This window comes from Antrostomus carolinensis, unplaced genomic scaffold (assembly GCF_000700745.2).
Source record: "Antrostomus carolinensis isolate BGI_N321 unplaced genomic scaffold, ASM70074v2 scaffold360, whole genome shotgun sequence".
NCBI lineage: Eukaryota > Metazoa > Chordata > Aves > Caprimulgiformes > Caprimulgidae > Antrostomus > Antrostomus carolinensis.
Genome location: NW_010288826.1, coordinates 24,414 through 39,572, shown reverse-complemented (window position 1 = coordinate 39,572; position 15,159 = coordinate 24,414). Strand labels below are relative to the sequence as shown.

The 15,159-nt window shown below is 38.4% G+C and overlaps 1 protein-coding gene across 1 annotated transcript in view; it reads left to right on the top strand.

Moving 5' to 3' along the window:
- Positions 1-15,159, top strand: part of FYB1 (FYN binding protein 1) — a 40,358-nt gene that overhangs the window by 12,711 nt on the left and 12,488 nt on the right. The window contains exons 2-8 of the mRNA XM_029084855.1: positions 4,519-4,699; positions 6,278-6,327; positions 7,396-7,415; positions 8,183-8,229; positions 9,678-9,795; positions 11,493-11,649; positions 13,410-13,554. Of these exons, the coding sequence (XP_028940688.1) occupies positions 4,519-4,699; positions 6,278-6,327; positions 7,396-7,415; positions 8,183-8,229; positions 9,678-9,795; positions 11,493-11,649; positions 13,410-13,554 (718 nt within the window). The remainder of the gene's footprint in view (positions 1-4,518; positions 4,700-6,277; positions 6,328-7,395; positions 7,416-8,182; positions 8,230-9,677; positions 9,796-11,492; positions 11,650-13,409; positions 13,555-15,159) is intronic.

Genomic DNA, 15,159 nt, shown 5'->3' with positions numbered 1-15,159 from the left:
CTTTCCAGCATGAAATCTCTCCCAGGGACTAAAAGAGCCCAGGAATAAGGTGTTCCAATGCAGGTTTCCCAGAAAGTCACAGACCTCTTCAGGCACAGGGATGGGGACCCCCACAGGGTGCTTTGAGAAGGTTCACCAAGAACACAAGAGAAGTGTTTGCAGCATTCTGTGTGCAGTTCTGCTATAAGTGCTGAAGCTCTGGGCATGATTAAAGAAGTTTAATACCACAAGCAGCAGTATAATGGGATATTTTGTACTTTCTATGGACAGTTTATTTTAGCTGCTGTACAGCTGCACAGGTTTTGAGGAACTCATTCCTTTTCATCTGATCTTTCATTTCTTTGTGAAGAGCTTCAGTTTCTGCATGTGTTTCTTCAGTGTAGCACAGCCTGTGAAAAGCTGAGAGTCTCAAGAAGGGAGGAGAGGCTATTTGGAAACTTAGGTGTTAGTGGTCAAAGCTACCACACAGCGATGGTCCTTAACACTGTTTCCTGTGATGAGAGTGCTTTGGGTGCATGTTAAGCCAGAATGTAGTTTCAATTTGATTTCTTGTTCTAAGTGTCCAGAGCTGACTTCAGTTCCACTACTAGCACAGAGTCTTTCTCTGTTCTCAGGTGTCTTAGAGACACAAACAGATGGAACTGGAGTCAAAATTAAATGCGCCATTAAAATAGGAAAGAAAACACTTCTGAAACATAAAGATAGCTTTGGATCTGCAGGTCTGACTAGGCCAGCTTTTTCATACTGAATGTCACCTTCCTACCTAGCTCATCCCACTATTTTCAGAATTAGAATTAAAGCAGTTTACACCCACATCAGTCTCAGTCAGTGTAAGTGTAAGTAACTACAACTCTAAAGGTAGAGGGAAGTCAGTTCTAATAGTTAGAAAATAAAAAAGCATGTATGATAATCATTTAGTTATTGTTAGATTCCAGCAATGTACATAAATTAAAATGGACAGGTTGTTCAGCCTCTATACTTAAAAATAAACACTTAATCTAAAATGCATGGGATGTTCTTTCCTGGCTCAGTTCCTATTGCCTGGATTTTGCTCTCAAGAGACATCAGATGAAAGAAGTATTATGTACAGAAACTTAGGCAGAATTTTTACTTTAGTCCTACAAAGCAATCACAATGAATTAAAGCTGTATGTTGACATAATGTATGTATGCATGTTGTGCATATACACAACAATGTATTAGGGCAACAGAAATACAATCACAGAGAAGCTGATATAGGATTCCCTGTTAAAACATAAAAATTTGAGAGTATAATTAATAACAATTAACATGCTTTTATGAAAAAGTAAAAATTAAAAACCAACCAAACAAACTACCAAACCTTTCTGCCTTCTTTATTTGGTTAGAATCTGCTTAAAATAATTCAACTGCAGAGACATGTTTATGTTGTCAATGCTATTAATCTTTATCAGGGATTTTAAAACAATAAGAGATTGTAGCTGACAAAGTCTGTGGATGAATAAAGACTCTGAAGAGTTAGATGTGAACACACAGTCCTCAGAGACTCAGATACAAGAGTACAATCATGTGTAATCTTGGCTCATTTAAACAAAGTTTGTCTTTGCTCAAATGCAAATATACGTGTAGAATGAAGAAATGTAAACCATACCTGCGAAATGAGGTAGTGTAATGCCTTGGGAAAAAATCTGCATATCATAAACAGCTCTACAGTTGAGTAAGGACAGTGTAAGGACATTAGGACAGAGTAAGGACATAAAAGTCTGATGCACAGTGGTTGTCAGCCTGTAATCCTAAATTCTTGGAGTTTTACTCTTAAGGAATCTTCATATAGTTACAAAGTTGTTTAATGAAAGCTTTTTGCTAAGGAGTCTTAGTTTGATATTCAGGTGTCTGCACTTCCAAAACAGAAGGATGGATGACAATCGCAGAAGATACTGAAATCCCTTGGTTGCAATCAGTAGAGATATGGCCAATGAAGAATGACTTGTAATTTTCATCACTGCATGTGGCTGACAAGTGCATGCTGTGTAGACTTCCAGTGCCAGATTTTTTACAGTCCTGGAAAAGCTGGAGAAATTATTGAAATAGCTATAAATTAATTGCTAGATGGGGGAAAAAAAAAAAAAAAAAGAATGTTGTGACATGAGATTTAAAAGGATGGGTCTTTAAAGTCATTAAAAAAAAATCTGAGATATTGGTTAAGTTCAGTGGTATCAATACTTTGTGGGTAGAAGACAGTGGTTACAAAAAGACTTGATCTCGTAAACAAAGGTAGAAATAAAAGTAATAGAACCTGAAGCTTGATTGACTTAGAAAACAATAAGATGCAGATTTTAACAGTGAGTGAACTTAACCAAACAAACTTAGTAATAATACATTCTTTCACTTGTTTTCAAACATGTGGTACATCTTTTTGGAAGACAAGTTTTGGCAAAAATGGTATTTTAGTGGATCTCTCGCTGTTGGGCTCAATATAGAGAAAGTATTTTAAATGTGATGTCTTGTAAAATATAGGACAACAAACAGAGGAAATCAACATTGAATTGGAAGGTACATAGAGAACTTGTTGGGTCCATCTATGTAGGGTAAGAACAACTGTATTAGAACATATTTGTGCCATAAGTTTATCCTACTTCTTAAACATGGCCCTCAAGCCATAAAAATTCCACCTTCATTATTAGAAAGTGCCTTCTAACAAATGTTTCTGGCCTTTAAACACATTACTTCTTGCCTTCTCCATCTTGGAAATGAAAGAAAAAAATATCCCTTTCTTCTTTGCCAGAGACTTCAGTATTCCTTTGTTCTCTCTCAGTCTTATCATATTTCCGTAAACAACCACCATTTGTTCAATATCTCCAGGAATTCATTTTTCTAGACCTCTAGTCATTCTCACTCTTCTCCTTTGGGCTCTCTCCATCTAGGACACATTAACTCTGCTGTAGCCTCCTCAGTACTAAGTGAAAGGATATTTCAGTCAACTTTTGGGCTATGCTTTTGAATAAAATGATAAAAAGATATGTGAATAAAAATATATGTGATACCATACAACTTTAATCTTGGCATATCTTAAATAGTAAGGGTCTACTTTTGCAAAATTAATTTTCCTTAACAAAGACACCAGAGAATTAATCTGTGTAATCAGCGGTGTTGGGACTTTTAGTACTTTGCTCTTTAAGTTATGGAGGAATTTAGCAGGTTTCAAATGCACCTGTGTTGACAAGTCACTCCAAGCAGCCATGAAGCCAAATTTATCAAGAAAATTTTTGAGTTCTTTGTTAGTAAGCACAAAAACTGTAAAGGCTTGGTAATTTCCCTTTGATTTCCACGTGACACATGAAAGGTCCTTCTAATAGTTATCAATTGCCCTTCTCCTGTTCGTCCGAAGAACAGAATTTCAGACTCACAACTAGCTAAAGAATACTCTTTCAGTAATTTTTGTAACTTTCTGTTTTGATATTAACTGTTACTAAATATTTGTTGTTCTGTGTTTGAGGCACTTTTTTCCAATGTGGTGAAAGTTTATTTTTATTGATAAGATTTTAATCTCCCCTATACAGGTGTGAACTTGCAGAAAATCTCCAGAAGGCAAGGGAGTTCTTTTTGTTTGCAATTGGTTTTAACCAAACTGTGAATTTGCTTTTTCCTTCTGCCCTCCTCTCCTTAGGTTTTGTTGGAATTCTCTCCATACATCCAGAGACAATTCTTTCTGGTAGTTTTTAATCCGCTTATGATACTTGAAACAAAATTCTGGGTTTAACATCATATCAGTGTCCAAGCAGTGATTTAATTTGGTTGTGTTGAGTAACTTTTCTCAACATGACCTCTTAAAGCAATGGCTGCTATGGTTTGGTTGTGGCTTGTACACAGAGCATGAATACAGTGCAGCACACATGCATGCCAGCCCACTCATGTAATTATGGGTTCAGTGCCTGGTGCACTGCATCATCTTGTTTTTAAGGCTGCAGCTGTTTGTTGAGGGTGTAGCTTCTGCGCAGCTTCTCAAACTGCCACTTTTCTAGTATGGGCTCACTAGAAAATTAGCCTTTTACAACTTAATGTTACAAAACACAGTTGAAGATATACAGAGACCTGTACACCTCTTAATCAATGCCAAAATAACTTTTCATCTCTCATCCCTTCCCTTGAAACTCTAAGCAAGAAACACTCCAGCAAGACTACATCAGTGCTCATGTGGAACTTTGCAGCTGGTCTTTCCAAGCAAACGGTAGAATTAAATGACAATTCCATTTTAAAGCACAAGAGTTTATATGGTGGGTGAGCTGATGTTTTTGTGTCTTGATTGTGTTTCAGCAAAGACATTTTCAAGGCCTTCTACAGGCAGTACATTCGTCTAGGCAGAGCCTCTCTACTCTGTTAATATAAGGCACTAAACGTATCCAAGAGGCAGGTTCAAAAAATGTATTTGCTCTGGGGTGTGTGCAGTGCTGATACTTTATCCTAATACTTCATGTAAACAATGAGGTTCCTTCCTCAGCTGTTTGCTTGCTAAATTCAGTCTGTTCTGCTTTTTTTTCAGGCCCTAAAAATGAAGGTTTGAAACAGATAGCACCTTCCTCAGCAGCACTCTCCCCACCTGTACCTCCACCGCACTGTGCTACGCAGTTTCCACCTCCTCCACCAGCCTCTCACCCATCCCTGCAGCCCCCAGCAGCTCCCAGCCTGCCTCCCAGAAACATCAAGGTCAGCTCTGAAACAATGTAAGTGAATGTAAACCCTAAATTCTTTATTTTACCACCTTTTTCTGCCTATTACTTTGCTCATGCAGCAGCAGATTAAGGCTGCAGGTGTCCCAGATTTCTTGGCGAGTGAGGTCTCATATCTCTTTCCTTGTCCTATCCTGTCCCTGACCTGTTTGGAATTAGATTTTATTATCTTGAACCGTTCATCTATTCATTTGTTTCTCTAAATTGTCTTAGCTATAACAAAACTTTTTTCTACCCCATTGGTAAGGGGAGGGAAGAGGGAATAGACACCGCTCTGGGTTTTTTAGTCTGGAAAGGTACAAAAACGTCATACACTGGTAGAAAATAAGTTATATCAACAAGTGAAGCTTTGTCCTGCATTTTTCTGGGAGAAGAGGGCCAGGAGGGGCAGGTCTATCAGTCAATACCCCAGCAAAGAACTTTGTAAGCCAGAGGTTCTGAGCTCAGCACTGGTTGTCTGTCAAACTGCAGCAAGAGCTTCGTCATGTTAGGCATTAAAGAGGTGTGTGTCCGCACACATCGTGTATTTTGGTATGGATGGTGTGACAATATCAGCCCAGCACTGCTGCTGCTGTGCTGGGGCTGCAGGGAAGGTGCCCAGGCCTTGGGAAGCTACCATCACCACCCTATCTTGCAGCCACAGAGCCCAGCGCCGGGCCCTGCAGCAGGAGCAGTCCTCCTGGGTACCCTCCTTGCCAAATACTTGTAAGTCAAGTGCATCCTCTTACCTTCAGGGACTTGCAAAATATACCTCCCGATTGTCTTTCTGCTCTCCCGTTGCTGCGTGCCCTCTGGACTCTCCCCTCTGCTGAAAATATGTGCCTGGGTGCTGACACATTTTCTTTCACCCTGCCTTGGTGCTTTCTCCATCAAGCCAATTTTAAAGGATCACTTTCTGCTTTCAAGTCCTTTATTTGATTACACCTCTTTGATAATAACTGTCAGCTCTAGTTTTCTTTCAAATATTTTAAGGTTTTATAAAGTTAGAAGTCCCTGATGTTGTTATTACTTACATTCCCAATTTCTTGCTTCTCTCAGTTTGAAAGCACTTTTAAATCTAAAAACAACAGAGACCTTTTACCTGGCCTAACCTTACATCACTGTTTCTCTTGTCCCTTGTTTAGACCTTAAGCTCTACAAGTCAAGGAGCAAGTCTTAGTGCTATATTTAACAGTGGGCAAAAGTCTTGCATCCTGCTTGTGTGTTGTATAAGACACCTGTACCAGCAAAGATGGCTAAAAAGCCCAACAGATTCTTTCCATTCAGCCAGCCCCTCTGCCTATTATATTTTTCATACCACACTCATCTCCATGGTATCTGAGTGCCTTTCGCTTTCACTCATTTTCTCCTTTTATACTCAGGATCAAAGTGTCCCCATGTGAAAAAACAAGTTGCAGTCAGAAAGAATAATTTAGGGAATCTCATGGGTACTGAAGTAGCATAAAGGGCTCAACAAACTGTCCAGCCATTGTGTAAAATAGCTGAAAAAAAGCACCAGAGAAATGGTGAATGAAAACGCAATCATACAGTCACCTTCATAGGTTTCACATGTCCACTTTTTCATATTTACAGAAGTCCAGACAATGAAGAAAATTATGATGATGTTGAATTTGTTTCACAGGGTAAGATGCCTACATTTTATTTAATAGCAGCTATATGAAGCTGTAAACATATTGTATTTAAAAGATAAGCAACAGCATATTGTATTCATGAGTGACTTTTGTAACTAATTATGCTGATTCTGCAGTTTTATGGGTGAAGACAGTTGTCTTATTACACTAACTGTTCTATAATTAATATGATAGACCCTCAGGAACTGCTTTAAGTGTATCCCCTCTCCCATGCTTTTTTTGATTAGAAATATGCTGAGACTGTAAATTACCAGGTTTTCAAATCTGAACCAAAATGAATGCTGGCCTTTCAGAATTGAAGTTGTGTGTTCTGGTGAAGCAGGCATTGTTTTATACTTGACTGGAAAAAAAAAAAATGAATGTGCTTTTAACGTCGCTTTGTGGTCTGCCTTCAATAAGAGGCAGTGAGTCGCTATGTTGTACCAGGAGAAGGCAGAGAAGCAGATTGTAACACAAAGAATTTCAATCTGCCTTCTGATCTCTCCTCAAGAGGACTCCGTCTGTGCCAGGCACAGCACGCATCGCTTAGTGTGCTAGCCATCCCTGCCATACAGCAGTATGGGCTGTGGAGCTGAAACTGAGACCAAGCTCTTTTCTTACCTAACTACCTGCAGAGTAAGGAGGAAGCAGAGCAGAAGCTGGTTTAGTAAAAGAGCCTTTGGCCTCCTTATTCAGCTGTTGGGCTGGTACAAGCAAGGTCTCTGAGGTCTGTTTGGATTTATTAGGTTTTTGACAATGACTTTCTTGTATAAATAGATGTTTTTGTAAACAAATAGCATAGGTAAATTCATCAATGTCACAAAAGAATCTTTAAAACCAATTTTCCACTTTTAAAAATACATGGTGAAATATGCTGTATTGTAGATATTTCTAGTTTACAGTGTACAACAAAAGCAACCTAGAAAAACTCTGATTTTTGTATTCATACCCTCATTAAAAGTCAGGAGCCTGCACATATTTCTAGGTATTATTAGCAGTTTGTAAATAGTTAATGCTAGAATTAATTTTTTTCTGTACAGCAAAAAATAAATAACCTGTTTTTATCTTTTTGTCATATAGGTCATGGAAATACAGAGGGGGTAAGTGTAAAACATTCTTTTTCAGAACAAACTTACAAATTTAGTAAAATGCCTTCAACACATTAGAAAATTAATTGCAGAATAAATCCAGTATATTGACAGTAAATTGTAGAAGCACTTACTTATTGTGAAGGACAGAAATAAGACTGGGTAAACAGAGCAAACTGGAATTAATTATCAAAGCTGGCTAGACACCAAAAATTGATTTTTAAAAAAGTAAACCCACCCCTTCTATTTCCACTGGCATTTCATTTCACTGAAATTTTCCAGACATAAGGGCCCTATTCTATTCCAGTAATAAACCACTTATTTCAGTTAAGCACACGTTTGTATCTTGTCTTTAAGTACCTGGCTGTATTAGCACTAAAACAACCTCTGGGACCCTAATCTGAGTCCCATTTAGGTCCCTAGTGTTCCAGTTTAACTACTGCTAACCCTGGTACCTTCATCACCGTGGTGCAATCAACATAGATAAAGACTTCCAGGACTAACATTGTAATTAAAACATCCGCTTTGGATTAAGCAATCTGCTAGTGTGATTGTAAAATCTAGGACATTGTAGTTGTGGTATTATAAAAAGAAAGTCAAAAAAAGAATAGTGGGCTTGAATAATGTAGTAACTTGATTTGGGAAGATTAAATGGGTTCATATTTACATTTTGCTGTAAATATTTTTATACAGTCTGTATGAAGATTACATAGTAGGTCCATTTTCTTCGTGTCTTTCCAAATATATCTAGGCCATTGAAAACTGAATTTTTCTTATAGGGCCAAGAAAGTGATGGAGAGATGTATGAAGACATAAATGACATAAGGTAGTAATTTTAAACTCTATAATCTATTGTATCCTTATTACTAAAATCTTACTAACAAAGTACTTCATCTGGCACAAAAGTGTGATTCCACTGCAGTCCCTGCCAGGCATTATTGTGTTCATTCATTTCACCTACAGAAAGTCAAGTTGTTCACAGGTTCTTTCCTACTTAGATCTGCTATGCCCTGGGCTGGAAAAACTCCTGCAATAAAACCATGTAGTTAGCACGATCTAGATATCAGAAGTCTGATTTCTGATCTAAGAACATGTCTGAATCACTGTTTGGAATTATAGCCTAGGAGGAAAAATAAGCTCAGCCCCTAAGTACTGTGATCCCAGATAGATCTTTTGCTGTGGGTTTTTTTCTTACTTTCTAGATAAATGTATTTAGAACTTTTTATGAGAGTCTGGATTTACAGTTCTCATGGCCCAAGTCCCCTAGCATAGCTACAGAGCCAGAATGTGATCTCTGCTTATTCTTCTTCCATTTAACCCTTTACTTTGAGGAGTCTCTTAGCCTGCTAATGTCTAAATGTATGAGATTCACTGTATGAAAATAGCCAAAGAAAAGCTCTGATTCCCTTGGAATAAGTAACAATCTAAAGTCCCTACACAAAAATTCATTGTTTCAGATATAGAATGACTTTCAGCAAAAATTTATTGTTGAATTCCCTTTGAAAAGAGATAATTTTAAGACTATATAACCAAAACAAGTGATCCTTATTCAGTCTCTTTTTTAATGTAATTTGAAAATATCAGTTTAGCAAAAGTACCAAAAAAGGAAGAGGTGGCAGACTCACTCAATCAGTTCCATACCATTTGTAAAGCATAGCACTGTTGCCAGCGAACGACAGAGCTGTAGCTATAGTCCCAATTATATCCCAGGGCCCAGATGTCAGTACCATCCAGTACAGGAGGCGCAGCAGGCAATGTACCCTGGTGTGACAGGCATATTTAGGATGCAATGCAGAAGTCTGTCTGCATTTGTGTAGACTGCTGGAACAGGTTGCAATTAGGTTTAAAACTACAGTTCGATGGTAGCTCAGGCTTCAGTTCAGGCTGCATCAACCACTGACAGCCTGGGTAAATATTTAACAACTGCAGCCAGTGCCCCAACAACTAGACTGCTACCAGCTTCCAAGCTTACTTGCCAAAATTAGCTCAGAGATGTTTGGACATGCACACATAGAACCAGTTTCTTACCTCCAGATAACCTTTCCAGGCATACTGTCCTCTTGAGGACAGATACTTTGAATCATATATGTAATACAAAATAAAGGGCTGCTTACTCAACCTGTTGCAGCCACACTAGGGTCTAGAATCAGAAGCTTTGATTTCACTATGAGAAGTATTTTTTCCATCACATATAGTTCTTTGTTAACCTTGGGTAAGAAAGCTGTAGTGAGATTTGCTTCACTGCTACATTCAGTCCTGGCAATGCACTTTCAGATCATCAAGAGGAAAAGAGAAGAAGTACGACAAGGAAGAAAAGAAAAAAATGGACCAAGAGAAGAAAGAACAAAAGGAAAAAGAAAGGAAAGAGCAGGAAATAAGGAAGAAGTTCAAAGTAAGCTTTTTGTTTTGTAATCTAGCCAAAGACATGTAAGAAGCATTATTGAGCATTGATGAGTTCAAAATACAATTTTCAGTTGGCTTCAAACCTATTTGTTATGGTTAGTTCAAGCATCTGGATGAATCCTGAGTAAATGTTTAAGCTACCCTTTTATGTTTGGCATATGCTTGACTTCAGGCTCTGTGCTGAGGGCAAAGACATTTTTTCATTGCTTATATATTTTTGTTAAATTTCCTTCTCACTCTTTTTCTATGTAAAAAAAGCCTTAAAAACATTTCCTTCCACTTTTTGGTTTAAAAAGCATTTATGTCACTAGAATGGCATCAAAAGTCCTTAACAAAAGTGGGAACTGGATCCCATATTGGATCCCATATACTTAGTGTTGTTTGCTTCACTGGAGTCAGATACAACAGCATCCAGCCCTTAGATTTCCATGTTATATTGCAACACATTGCCTTTGCCTTGGTCTAAAGGGACCTAAAGGCCCTTCAAGTCTAAATGGGGAGGAAGGGAAAAGGGCATGTGTAGAGGAGCTACAGTCACTGTCAAAGCTAGATGATTTAGCTAAATTTAGCTATAGGCTAAATGTTGAGACAATTCTTTCTGGTTTATGTAATTTTTTTTTACAGCTGGTGGTCAGCATGCTACCACAGTTTACAAACCTACTAGTAATTTACTGGTAAATAATGCCTGTTCACAATGCTCCACTGTGCTTCTTTCAGTGTCACTGCATATAGTGGGCAGCTTTGTTCTTCTTCCTATTAGGCTCTGTGAACAGTAAAGCCGCAGCAATTCTCTCACATCATGGACTTGGACTGCTGTGGAGACACTGACATGAGTTGAGCAAATGTTGGAGGAAAATACTAATAGTTGATAATAGTGGGTTAGCTGTCACTTGTCAGACCCCAAGACTATTTTTCAGACCACTCCTGTGAAGTATAGGCATTAGTGCACTGAATGCTTTCAGACTGCAGGCTGCTGTCTTGTGGACATTGAAGTATGTTATTATTCTTAAATGTTAACAAATATTTTAGTGCATATGTTCTGTCCCATTTCTTCACCACCCATACAGGATATATATTCCTGAGCTAGTCTATAATTGTCAACAGCCACATACCTCTGTAAATTCACATATAAATGAAAGCCAGATACTAAAATCCAAACTGGTTTCTCCATAATGCATACTAAAGATCTCTCAAAGAGAATCCCGAATACCAGTAAAAAGTATGATCCTCTCTTGTGAGTACTTGCAGCATCATTTATAGTGTAGAATTGTAAACACAATTATGTGGTAGTATTATTGAAGTTAATGAACATTTCTTCATGAGTAGTTCTGCTGGAACTACATGGAGCTGCCCACTGGAATTAAGTATGTGTCTGTTTTGTGAACGTATGAAAGGCTCCATAGTTTAGCTGGTTGGTTTTGGTCTTTGTATTTCTGTGATTTTGCTGGTCACTTCTTCAGCTGCTCTATTGTTATGTCATTACCTTCTTTTTTCATTGCTGATTATTAATTTAAACTGGATAGTTGAGGACATGAGTGATGCCTTTCTGTTTATTTGCCTAGATTATTTTAAACATCAGTTAAACAAACAATTATCATTACTTTTTTTTTCTATTTTGTCTGAATGTTTGGGAAATAACTCAATTTTTCCTCATCTGTGATTTCTTATGTTGCTTCCTCTCTGCAGTTAACAGGACCCATCCAAGTCCTTCATCAGGCACGAGTTTGTGTTGACCACAAGGGAGGGAAGAATGAGCTGACTGTCAAACAAGGGGATGAGATTGAAATCATTCGCCTCACAGACAACCCAGAAGGAAAGTGGCTGGGCAGGATAAAAGGATGTTGTGAGTTCTGTTTCTTCACTGTGCTCCTGAATGTTTTCATTGTATGACAGCAAACATGTGAGCATTACACCAAGAAGTAGCCTTACCAAGGCTGAGTCACTAGCCACCGAAGTAAATAATTACCACAACTCACCCTCCTGTCCTTAGCTGCCATACGAGGCTTCCTTCATAGTAGGAAGTTATTGTACAACATAATATAATATCTACAGGCACTAGAATAAGTTAGGGACAATATTTTGGGATCTTTACAGACCTATTGAGAGGTAATTCCATGTCAGCCTTCAAATAGCATCAGAACCTGGCTCCATGTAAGTAAAAAAGATCACATTTTTTAATGTCTTTTTATTAAAAATAACATGAGTGTTCCTAAAATAGAAGCATAGAAAATAAGTACCTGTTTTAAGTGTTTGTCTTGTTCTCCTATTCCTATGGAAATTTTGTAATTTATTTATAGATTTTTTTTTTTTTTTTAATCTGGAGATTGGCCAAAATGATATCAAGAGGTAAGTTCCAATGTCAGCTTTTCTGTGATACTTTGAGGTTTCATAAATAAGTCTTTTGCGTGGATCATTTTGTATATAGAAAAACAAATCTTGGTGAAGGCTGGGAGAAGGCTGAGCAAGTGTGGCCATTTAATTAATTTGCCTTTAATTAATTCACTTTTCATAAACTAATTCTTGCCTCAGCAAAACTGCAAGGCATCTCACTGACAAGTGTCAACAGTACAGCTTAATTTGTTTCACCAGTGCTTCAACCTTCAATGTTCACAGGCCAGTAATGATCTGTGAAGAAGATCAAACAACCAAGGAAAGTCAGTTATTATCATTTAAATAAAAGAAAAAAATCAAGGTGTTATAGATTTGAGGGGATGCACACTAAAAACTGGGTTCACTCAGAAGCATGGAGTGGGAGATTTCCATTTTCAAGAAATGCATGAGCTTTTTTCACCTTCGAGAAAATCAATTCATACTCTCTTCTGTACAGGCAGTACACTTGTCTAAAATTCCCCTCAGCAGTGACAGAGTTAGAATCATAGAATCATAGAATGTATTGGGTTGGAAGGGACCCTCAAAGGTCATCTAGTCCAACCCCTCTGCAGTGAGCAGGGACATCTTTACTAGAGCAGGTTGCTCAGAGCCCCATCAAGCCTGACCTCGAATATCTCCAGGGATAGGGCCTCCACTGCCTCTCTGGGCAACCTGTTCCCCATCTCAAGACAACTGCTCTGCTGTAAGTTTCTCCTGAGACATTGCATCCATGGCTATAACCAGATCCTTTTAGCGAAGATCCAGGGACAAGAAGATAGCAATGCAGCTGCAGCGTGTCTACCAACCTGAAACAAAATCAATGCAAGGTGTCTCTCCCTCCTAATGAACTGTCAGAATATTTATGTCATGGGCTGCCCTAAAATAAGCCAGGAAAGTGCAGTGGTCCCAAGGTTATCTGAGAAAGGGAGCTTCCTCTATGATTCCTCCAGTCTGCACAGAAAATTCTTCTGTAGCTGAGAACAAATAAAAGTGAAGATACCTGGACACCAGCTAAGGAGGGTACGGGGGGACATCTGAGACAGAACAGATTTTTATTTGTGTAGCCAGATGGAGACTCAAGATGAGCCTGCTTGGAATTAGACATTTCTTTTAAAGTTTTCAAAGATCATACAAAACAACTCAATCACTGATTCTGAACCTTCTGTTAAACTCATAATTTTCACATGAGCTTTAAAGCTACCTCTGCCTAATTACATGGTTTCATTAATTTAGATGGATACATCAAAACAACCATGGTGGAGATTGATTATGATTCTTTAAGAAGAAAGCAACAATCATCTACTAGAGCTGCTGGGAAACAGCCAGAGAGTGACCAAGAAGTATATGATGATGTTGGAGAGCAGGACAGTATTAGCAGGTATGTATAAGGAACACATGAAAAAGAACCAATGATTCACCCCAGTCAGCCTTGAGAGAAGTTTTACAACTGCAAAACAGACTCTTGTCATAGAAGAGCAGCCATTTATATCAGAAATAAATAACTGAGCTCTTCAAACTGAAGTAGTCAAAGAACAAGAATGGATTCTGGAATCCAGCACCTACAAGTACTCATACACAGGAGGAATCCATTCTATTGGAAGAGGACCTACAACATTACCATCCAAAAGAGAGCAAAATGCAAAACATGCAGGATTACAAATCACCTGCAGGAAGTGTAATTCTCTTTCCTCTATCTCTTTTCTTGTTCTCTCTTTTGAAATCGCATACCGCCTTTTCTAACACGCAAGAATAAAAGACACTAAAAGCAATGGAAACACTAACTGCACTCAGTCCATGATCGCCCTCACTGCTCTCAAACTCTTACTACCTCTTTCCTTTTGAAGAGAAGGGACTTCTGGAAGCATGATTAGGGTGGCCCTTCAGGAGAGAATGTGGCTAATGTGTTTAGTTATGAAAATAAGGCCTATAAAATCCCATGAGATAGTATGAGCTACACTGTTTTGACTTCATCAGAAGCTTCTCCTCTATTCTCACATGTGTTTGCAACGCAATGCTACATTGCAGACTCTCTACTTCAATGTGCCATATTTTTCATGTCAATTAGATCTCTAGGTAGAGAATGCCATTTCCAGCAGTGTATCAGACTTGCTGTCAGGGAAATATCTTGGTGATCTTGTGACAGAAGTCAAGGCTATCATATAACCCAACATGACAGTGGTACCTGTTACCTGACCTCACATAAAAGACTGCTTCTGTCATGTGATGCAACAAACCAGTGCCCATTCTCTATTACAAGTGCAGAAACACATAGCCCAGGATTCAGAGATCTGCATATGTGTGTGGAGGATTTCAATGTGTAGGACAACCACCTTGAAACACTCAGCCATTACACCTGCTTTTACTTCTTCCCAGCACCTTAACTGAGAGGCCTGGCTGAAATAAGGGGACCACAGTTGGTTGGCTGTTGGGTCAATGTCAACATCCTTTTATCCTGCCCAGCTACTTTCCTTCTGGGTTGTCTGCGAGGTGAATGATTTAAATCTCATCCCCTTGTTTCTGGAATATCCCCATGAGTTCCAGAAACAGTGCTTGGACAGATCTGCCTTCAGGCTGGGATTCTTTAAGCAACCAATATAGCTAGTTGCATCTAATATTTTTCCAGGTTGCTCAATACCAGTTTCCTTCCCTGCACCATGGTCTCACAGCATTATAACCTAACCAGAACAGTTGCTTTAGTTGTTCTAGGTTTTAGGTAATCTGCACATTAGACTCTTCATTGTAGAAGTATCTTTGGCCAATCTTTTTCACTATGGCAATCATTACAATTAACTACCTCAGTGCAAGGAATTTAGAAAATTTACTGAATTCAAAATGAAACAAGAATACTTACACTGCTGCATATTAAAATAATAGTGTGAGGAACTTGGAGAGACAAATGAATGGCTCAGATTTGTTAAATCCTTTAAGCTGTATTTTGACATTTTTATCTTCTCTAGTGATTAATAGCATTCTGTTCAGTTCA